This window comes from Ipomoea triloba, chromosome 2, assembly GCF_003576645.1.
Source record: "Ipomoea triloba cultivar NCNSP0323 chromosome 2, ASM357664v1".
Classification (NCBI taxonomy): Eukaryota; Viridiplantae; Streptophyta; class Magnoliopsida; order Solanales; family Convolvulaceae; genus Ipomoea; species Ipomoea triloba.
In genome coordinates, this window is record NC_044917.1 from 12656713 (window position 1) to 12667347 (window position 10635).

Genomic DNA, 10635 nt, shown 5'->3' on the forward strand with positions numbered 1-10635 from the left:
TTTTACGTGGGGGCATCATATCGGTTCGATTCCGGTTCTAAAATGATAAATCAAAACCGGAATCATTTAGGAAGGTTTCAATTTTTATTTCGGTTTAAACCGTTTGTTATTTTTTTTTTATAATTTTATTTTTAATTTTTAAAATAGTACTCCCTATAATTTAACAAAATTTTTTTGTTTAAAAAAAAAACCATAATCGTTCCTACGATTACGATTACGATTTCGATTTGATTGTTACAGTATCCGGCTCAATGAATCGATCAATTTGAACTGAATCACGGTCATCTTTAAAATTACTCTTTAAAAGATTTAAATACCCTCAATGGAACAAGGTTTTCAACTCGAATCCCATCCTTAGGGTGGCAATTTGCCTCATAACAGGAACGGGAACAGGGATAAGTCATCCTGACCCTCATCGTCCCCAAATAATATATATATATATATATATATATATATATATATATATATATATATATATATATATATATATAGGGGCACGCTCAAGTGAGAACAGTTGCCCATAAGAGAAATAAGAACCACTCACTATCGTTCACGTGTTCAGATTCAACGAATCATATGTAATTAGAAAAAATGACGCGGTGACTTTTTCGTAAATAACTCAAACTTAAGTGCAAGTAAAATGTGTTACAAGTGTAAGTAGCTGGTGCAAGTTTGTAAGTAAAAAGTTCAAATAAAATCACTTACAAGTGAAACTATTTTCACTTACAAGTACAAGTAGTTTACTCTGTTAACATTCGTACACAAGTGAAAATCACGCACCTTAAGAAGAAAATTACGCACCTAAAGCCACCGCACAACCTCACGGGAACTGAATTATATATATATATATATCTGAATTATATATGTGTATATATATATATATATATATATATATATATATATATATATATATATATATATATATATATAGAGAGAGAGAGAGAGAGAGGGGTAATAAACATAGGTATATATCATGTTACCCTTTCAAATGGTGGTCACATAATCGAACATTGGTGGTAGAGACATTAATTCTTTGGGCTAAAAAAGATTGATAAATTATATAATAGATACTACCTTGTAAAGAATTATGAGCGTTTCAAGAAAAAAAATAGAATACATCATTGAAGAACTAAATGCTTAGATATTTTAATTTTTGAAATTATTATTAGGACTTAGGTTTTCATTTAATTTTTTTTACTAATTTGACACTTTATGACTAGGGATTGATCATTCTTGTCCCCGCCTAATACTCACAAGGACATGAATAGAGAATATTTTCAATTCTCCGCCGAAGACGGGTATAGGGCTGTGGTAGTAGAGACAGGGCGAAGAGTATACTCCACACCTCGCCATGTTGCCATTCCTAGACTCATACACTTTGGCCACTTCCTCCCTAGTCTCATGGTGGGTAAAATGCAAAGTGAAAGAAATTGAGAGCTCATTTCCCTAATCATCCAATGAAAAGTATAAAGATAGACAATGTTTGAGAATTCACCTCTAATGCAATTGATGCTTATTGTGAAGGTCATGGAATAAGCGTTAAGCACCTAGTTGCTCACATTTACACTCAAAATGGACTTGTTGAATTCTTGACCAAAAGAACTCAAACAATAGGTAGAACTTTGTTAATGCATTCCAAGTTGCCTAGTTATGCCTAGCCACCTAGGATTATGTTGTTTTACATGCTGATGCACTTATAAAGTTGCACCCCACCTCATCCAACACGATGTCTCCTAGACAACTTGTGTTAGGATTTAGACAAGAGATATCACACTTACACACCTTTGGTTGTGATGTTCAAGTGCTCATTCCACCTTCACTAAGAACTAAAATGGGTGCTTGCTCAAACAAGACTTGAGATATATATTGGGTTTAACTCACTACCAATAATTAAGTGTTTGGAACTTAATACGAATGACTTGTTTAATGAAAGATTTTCATATTATCATTTCAACGAGACTATGTTCATTATTGTTAGTACCTAAATTAGTTAAAGTAATATAATTATAATCAAATTATTATAATTATATTAGTTTAATTAATTGAGTATTTTGGTTAATTTATTGACATATGTTGGTTCAATTATTATTAGGCAAAATATTGTATTTGTGAAAAATAGATGAGGTGGAGTGTCTGATTATGTTGATTAAGGTTCCTATAATATCTCAACAAAATAAGTGGTGGAGATAACCTCTTGAAGATCATGCGTGACATGGTGAAGACATGGATGGTTAAACTTCCTAATTTCATGGTGTCCTAATAGCTATAATTGGAAGGTGCTGCAAGGAGTTATTTGGAAGGTGCTGCAAGGAAACTCCAAAACAGGGAAAGACTGGTGTACCATCTGGAGAAATCAGCTTCATCCTCCACTTTATATTAGTACAAGCTGCGTTCAAATTCAGGTTGGTTATAGTTTGTTTAATTGGCAGAATTAGTTCAAATTGTACTTGTAAACTTTTTCAAAAAGTTATTTTATGAGGTTAAATGTTTAAATAGGTGGTGGACTTAGTTTTGTAATTCGTTGAACCTTGTAATTGTAAAAACCGCGGGTTGATCTTAAGTGAAAAAGTTGTTGGGCGTGACCCCGTAGATTAGGAAGTGTTCTCCAACTGCGTAATCAAATTCAGCTGTCTACTTATTTTGGCTTTTTTTTATTGTTTCATATTGTGTTACATATCTGCATTACATAATTTCAATTATACTTGGAATAATAAGGCACCAATTGAGAAAATATCTTGGCATGAAGGAAACCTTAAACATTTAGACATGTGTACACCATAGTGTGAGCAAGAAGTAAAAATAATTATCTACTTATAGACCTTATCTAATAACTTGCCTGATGCATTTAACAATGCAAGCAAAGTAACTATGTCACATGGCCCTACATCGAATGCCCCCGCAAGGGTTAGTGTTTCAAATGAACAAAATGTGAATTATATATGTCCCATAACATAAAGTGGTAATCCAATTAGTTTGAAAGAGATAGTCCCTCAAAATTGAAGGGGGAGAGTTTTAAAATTAACAAAACAAAGAAAAGTGAGATCATAAACAACTCTCTACTAGGGTTTGAACCTGTGACCTCTTACTTAGAAAAGTTACAACTATGCCACTCAACTATAAGATCTTTAGCAAAAGTTATCGAATCTAAGTTAGCTTCTTTAGAGAAATAGATATTCTTTGGGCCTATAACTAAAACCCTTGACAATGTAAATCCTGTGCAGCATAAATGAGTTTTTTTTTTTTTTTTTTTTTTTTTTGAAAGAGAAAGTAGAAAAACTAGGTCATAAGATATAAAGCATGACTCATCGCACAAGGGTTCTCCCAAAGACCTGGGTTTAAATATGATAAGATTTATTCCTCAATAATAGATATTGTTACCTTCCATTTCCTAAAAAGTATGGTTGTCCAAGAAAATCTAAGAATACGATTAATGGACGTAGTAACTACCTACTTATATAGCTGACTAGACTCATATATATATACATGAAAATTTCAAAGGGGTTGAAGTTGGAAAATACATACTCTCTTGTAGATCAGAATTCTATTCAATCAAGTTACAAAAATCACTATTTTCAAAAAAAAAGTTACAAAAATCACTCTATGGTTTGAAGCAGTCTAGACGAATGTGGTATCAACGCTTGAGTGAGTAACTAATAAAAGAGGGATTTAAAAATGATTCGCTCTAACTATGTGTATTTATCAAGAAATATGGTCAAGAATTTGACATAATAGTTATTTATGTAGATGACATGAACTTGATTGGAACCACTAATGAAATTAATAAAATTACTGAAAGTCTCGAGAGTGAATATGAAGTGAAAGGTATAAGAAGAACGAGACTATGCCTTGAACTTGACCTTGAACATATAAATGATAGTATACGTGTCTATTAGACCACATACCCTAAAAGATTATTGAAGCATTTTAATCTCGACAAATCATATCCATTAAGTACCCCAATGATAGTTAGGCGCCTTAAGGTAGAAACTGATTGGTTTCGTTATAGAGAAAATGATGAAAAAGTACTTGGGCCTAAAGGTACATAAGTGTAATAGGTGTTTCGATGTACCTTGCACAATGTACAAGACCTGATATATAAAATCATTGGTATGGGGTTAAACTATTTTTCCATTATCTCTAGTGGATAGTGAATTTATGGTTACTATACTAAAAAAAAAAAGTAGATTCTGGGTTAATAGGTTATGCTAATGTTGGATTATTTAGATTTGATCCATACAAAGCTCGTTCACAGGCTGTTATTTATTCACCGATAACAAAACTATCATATCATGGCATTCTACTAAGCAAGCTAGTAGCAACACCTTCCAACCACTCTAAGATTATCGCCCTACATGAAGCTGGCAAAGATCAGAGTGTGTTTGATTAAGATCACTTATCAAGCATATCCAAAAGTTGTGTGGATTAAACACAAGTATAGATACCCCTATAATTATTTTTGAGGGTAATGCTTCATGCATTGAACAATTGAAAGGGATTACATTAAGGGCATGTTTGGTTGGGGAAAAATATTTCAAAAAAAAAAAAAACGTTTTCCTCCAAATCATGGGAAATGCTCATTTCTTGCATTTGGTTCATGATTGGAAAATGAATTCCTCAAATTTGAGGAAAACAAAATCCTTGTTTGGACCAAGAATTTTGTTTTCCATGGAAGATGGGAAGAAAAAGTGGTGTAGATGGACTATTTACCCCTTGTGTTATTTCTTAATTATTATTAATTTTCTTAATTTGTAGAGACATATTAGTTTTTATACTCGTTATTCCTTACAATTCTAAATCCAACCAAACAACAGAATTAGTATTCCTAGTAATTTTCTTTCAACTAACCAAATAATGAAATTCATCCTCCTAGTAACTACTTTTCCATAAATTTTCACTTCCATTTCCCTTCAAATATTTTCCACAAACAAAATGGGCCCTAAGGGTGAAAAAACACAACACATTTCACCTAAGTTATTCCATACACATGAACTCCAAAACACTTGACAAGTTAATGTGAGATAGATTAAATTTAGTAAGAACCTTGTACACCTTTTTACTAAGTCCTTGCTTACCTCCAACTTTTGAGAAACTTGTTCATGGTTTAGGCATGAGAAGGAGCCTTGAAAAACTAAACTAAATGTCTACAAATGAGGGGAGTATATATATTTGTCGTGAGTTACACTCTTTCCCCTTTGTCTTGTTTTTCCCTGATCTAAGGTTTTTAATAAGGTAGCATCGGCCAACTATCATATAGTGTCATTAGTGTGATTACATCCTGGTTATCATTTCAAATTGGTGGTCATATGTTCGAACCTCAGTGGTGAGAGCTTAGATACTTTGGGTTTGGGTTGAAAATGTTCGAGAAAATATAAAATATATACTACCTTATGTAGACTCAATTATATGGTAATTCATCCAATGGAAGTGTTTTACAATACAATAATTAGTCTGTAGACTCAATTATTTGAGTTATAAAGATCTTTTATATTTTCATCTTTATCTTTTAGAGGTCCTATATAAATATCTATATGTATCCATGTTGGCCTAAATATTAATAAGATCTCTCTTTCATATATTCTTGAATCTCCCATCTCCATTAATGTCTTCATTGTTTTACTTTATTATATTTAATTGTATCCCGTAACAAGAACACCTCGTTTTACTTTAGTCAATATTACGTAATTACTTGAAAATTATAAATTTACCTATTTATTGTAATAAAAAGATTTACTCAATATTACATAATTACTTGAAAATTATAAATTGTTTTACTTTATTATATTTAATTGTATCTCAGAACAAGAACACCTAGTTTTACTTTAGTGAATATTACGTAATTACTTGAAAATTATAAATGTACCTATTGTAATAAAACGATTCACTCAATATTACCTAATTACTTGAAAGTTATAAATTTACCTATCGATTGTAATAAAAAGATTCACTCAATATTACCTAATTACTTGAAAATTATAAATTTACATATCTATTGTAATAAAAAGATTCACTCAATATTACATATAAATTTACATATTTATTGCAGTTACTACGTCCATTAATCCTATTCTTAGATTTATACTAGGTAATTTGTAAAGGCAATTTATAATGCTGCCACTAAATCATAAGATCTTTTGATGATTTATTTGTATTAAAAAAAAAAAGACACTAAAGAAAATAGGAATAATTTAAAAAACAGAGCAGATGAATATTTTATATTTATGCCAAAATTCCCGTCGGTGGTGCTTCTTTGTTCATCTTCTTCCTCAGCCCCCCACCCACTCCAACCACTCGCCCGCACTGACACACTCATTTCACTCTGCGATACCATAGCTCCATATTATCATTCATTCATTCTCAACACCAACTAAGTTCTAGAGAGAGAGAGAGAGAGAGAGAGAGAGAAGGGGAGAGGGAGAGAATTTAATACTCAGCTCTCTTACTCTTTACTCATAGTAATACAAGCTAAAATGGGTGTAGATGAAGGTGGAGCACTACCCACCACCACATTTGCAGCTCAAAAGAGAGCCGGAACCCTACCCACCCCCAACGGCGGCGGAGCCCGCGGCGGCCGAGCTAGCTCTACTCCCTCACGCGGCCGCCAGATCCACCGGGCTTTCAACACCCTCAAGATTACAATCCTCTGCGGCTTCGTTACCATCCTTGTCCTCCGCGGCACCATCGGTTTCGGCAACCTCGCTTCTTCCCAGGCCTTAGCCGAGGCGGAGGCTGAGAACTTGAATCTCATTGCAGAAACTAACCGGATAATCGCCGAGATCCGGTCGGACAGTGAGCCGGAGGAGGAGGAGGAGGGGGGAACTCTCGACGCGAACCCTACCTTCATATTGGGGCCCAAAATCAGTGATTGGGATGAACAGCGAAAGGAATGGGTTCAGAGAAATCCAGAATTTCCGATTATTGTGAATGGAAAACCTCGGATTTTGCTTGTTACTGGGTCTCCACCGGGTCCTTGCGATAACCCTGTTGGGGATCACTATCTTTTGAAGGGTATTAAGAACAAAATTGATTATTCTAGGGTACATGGGATTGAGATAATGTATAATTTAGTTCATTTGGATAGTGAAATGACAGGCTACTGGGAGAAACTGCCCTTGATTAGGAGGCTGATGCTTTCTCATCCTGAAATCGAGTGGTTTTGGTGGATGGATAGTGATGCTTTGTTCACTGACATGACTTTCGAGATACCTTTGTCTAAGTATGACAATCATAATCTTGTTATCCATGGCTACTCGGATTTGTTGTTTGATCAGAAATCTTGGACTGCCTTGAGCACGGGTAGTTTTCTCATTAGGAATTGCCAGTGGTCACTAGAATTGCTTGATGCCTGGGCGCTGATGGGGCATAAAGGTCCTGTCCGCGAGGAGGCTGGGAAGATTCTTACGGCTAATTTGAAGGGTAGACCAGATTTTGAAGCTGACGATCAGTCAGCACTGGTATACTTGCTCTTGTCAAAGAAGGATACGTGGATGGACAAAGTGTTCATTGAGAACTCTTACCATTTGCACGGATATTGGGCAGGTTTGGTGGATAAGTACGAGGAGATGATTGAGAAATTCCATCCGGGGTTTGGTGACGATAGATGGCCATTTGTGACACATTTTGTGGGATGCAAGCCGTGCGAAAGCTATGGAGAATACTCTGCCGAAAGGTGCTTGAGAAGCATGGAGAGAGCTTTCAATTTTGCTGATAATCAAATACTAAAGCTGTATGGGTTTAAGCATAGGGGATTGCTGAGCCCGCACGTCAAGAGGATCAGGAATGAGACTGATGCCCCACTGCAAAATGTAGATCAGTATGATTTACGACGCGCAAAGCATCCAAGTGGATTACTGAATTCTCAACAGTCATAAATCTGTAGGTAATAAGAAAAGCCCTTTTTTTTTTTACTTTGATTATCCCTGTTTAATGGTAATTACTGGTTAATCAATAATCAATAAAACAATTTATTATTGTGTGACATTCTTGTTGCATTGGGGAGCACTACAATTTTGATCTGCAATTACTGTGCGATGAGTTTTCTGTAGTTCACATTGTAGTGTGTTTAGCAGTGAACATTGGACTGCATGTATGATTGTTGCCGATCCTAATTGGACCAAATTCCTTGCATACTCAACTTTCTTGTATCTTTTCCCATCAGCTATTTGCTTTGTTTGAATGGGAAAGATCTCTCTTTTCTTATCTTATTGGGTTCCTGAATTTGGTGAGTGCAACAATGGCCATGTAGAAACGAATGCCTTCATTATTCAATTGCTAGGGTTGGCCTTTGTCGTATTGTTTTGTGAATTAAAAAGGGTCACATCTCATGGTAGGCTTGTATGTGCAAGGGTTCAAGTATTAGTGAGTTTAGGCTGATATTCAAGCTGACAACTTGGGTCAGGTAGCTATAGGTAAAAACTTGTGTGAATCGTATCACGGACAAGGATCCGTGAGATGAGTTGTATTGGGTGAGTAAGTATCACAATTTCAGTTATAAATATTACAATATTTATCATTAGTAACAACCAATTTTACCCTAAACAGTATCACAATTTCACATATAAGTATTATAATATCTACACTAAATAATGATTTATTTTTAATTCAAATTAGTATTAAATTTTCTACAATAAGTATTACAATTTCTCTCATAATTAACATTTCAAATATAAATATTACAATATTTACATTAGAATTACACTTTGGTAAGTATCACAATTTCAATTATAAGTATTACGGAGTACAATATTTATCATTAGTAACAATCAATTTTTTTAAAGTATCACAATTTCACATATAAATATTACAATATCTGTTATAAGTAACAGTTTATTTGTTTCAAATATTAAATTTTCTTTAATAAGTATTATGATTTCTATCATAACTAACAAGCAACTATCTAAAAAGCTTTAATTTTAACCTTCTATTAACTAAATGAAAGGTAGGATTGTTGTATCCTACCCCTCCATCCTTGCATAATATAATGTCTACATTTTTGGGATGGTTAAGAAGTTTGAGCATTCAGTCATCATATGGGATGTTTCAGGTAAATAAATGGTTTGCATTCAATTAAAATAATCTAAGCAATTTCTTGGTGAAGCTAATATTCTATTCAATCTCTCTTCTCATTTTCATCTAAAATCCATGTATCCATCACCTAGACATTCTACTTTAACTCATTCAGTTCTAGGCAAAAGCTAATTTTCCATATCAATTTCTCTTTTCGTCATTATCTCATACCAATGTGTACCTCATGTAGACACTCTACTTGAATTCATCCTTGTTCTTAGTACTTATTCCATATTCATATTGTGTAGCAAACATTATAACTGTACCAGATATTTGAGTGGATGGTGATATTTATTTCCTCTATTTTTATGTGGAGGTTCAGGTGAAAGATTGGATTTAGAACCAACTGCCCTATTAAGGCTATGAACTTTTAGGATTCATTTCTTCTTAGTTCTTAGTATGTTGTAATCCCGTCCTTGCATGGCAATAATGGGTACGGTATTCAAATGGTTGGGCGGATTTAGGCGATTGCAAAGTAGCAATTTTATTTAATCACATGCTTTTGAGTTTCGAAACAGTTTATAGCATACTTCCCGAGCTAAATAAAGCATATTCATCCAGCTGCTTCATGTTTTCAAGCAAACCTTGTCTTTCTGTTGATAAAGATACGATGCAACTTCTTAAATTTCTTTTTGTTTGAATGAATCGTAATTTATTCTTTTTGACAGTGACAAAGCTCTGGTAGAGAAGACAATTGAACCGGGGGAATGAGGACCAATGGTTCCTTCTGCTTCAATACCTTTTAGGGAAGCCGAATGAACAGACCACCAAATTTTCTTTGGAATATGGTCTCCCCAAATTCCAAAATGCAAGTTTGCATTATTTTTACTTACTCTCAGCTGCATTCTCAGCTACATAGGAAGACAACCGAGAATTCTGTTGTACCAGGTGATCTGTACGACTGTACTGAAGGAATTGCTTGTACTCTTATAACTTCTCTGGATAGCACTAAGGTATACTACTAATAGTCTTAACCTCCCGAGCCGAGTGTTTAAAAAACAAAAAACAAAAGAAAGAAAGAAAGAGTGAGCATGCTTGCATAATTGTGTTGTAATTTTTTGTTCTTTCATTATTTCCCCCCTCCCTTTTTGTGGAAAGATTCATTCTTAGGTCAAAGACATGTGAACCATAAGGTCATTATGATGAGTTAGTGATATGGGCTATGAGTTATTTATTTGTACTGTAATTATTTTCTCCATTCCTTCTTGTATGGTAAACCATCACACTATGGAGTTGTAAAAGTATATAGACTCATCATTTCCTATTGCCTTGCTGGTTTCTTTTTAGTATACCACTTTTTCCTTCAAAATGATGAGTTGGATATCAATGAATATGATCAATTTGATGAGAGGTTCAATTGTTCAAAGTTATTGGAACAAAATTCAATTCTCAGTTCTCACTAACAGGTTAGTGAGATGAGAATCTATGACCTCTTTGTTCTGGGGCCTCCTCTTCAAACCAACTTATTGGCCAGCTCTTAGTGGCTAGTATAGTATTGTTACTATTGTATATCTACTTGCAATCAGTATTGTAAAAAAAAATTGGCCTAGGTGCCGCTTAAGCGCCCTAGGT

At 34.1% G+C, this 10635-nt stretch overlaps 1 protein-coding gene across 2 annotated transcripts; it reads left to right on the forward strand.

Moving 5' to 3' along the window:
- Positions 1-6240: 6240 nt before the first annotated feature.
- Positions 6241-10333, forward strand: LOC116010665 (probable xyloglucan 6-xylosyltransferase 5). Of its 2 annotated transcripts, none has more exons than XM_031250158.1 (2): positions 6241-7876; positions 9732-10333. In XM_031250158.1, the coding sequence occupies exon 1, from the start codon at positions 6468-6470 to the stop codon at positions 7866-7868; it is 1401 nt and encodes a 466-aa protein (XP_031106018.1). In that variant the 5' UTR covers positions 6241-6467; the 3' UTR covers positions 7869-7876; positions 9732-10333. The 2 variants fall into 2 exon arrangements, with proteins under 2 accessions (XP_031106018.1, XP_031106019.1); XM_031250159.1 differs by having other exon boundaries at positions 6241-7872.
- Positions 10334-10635: the final 302 nt, after the last annotated feature.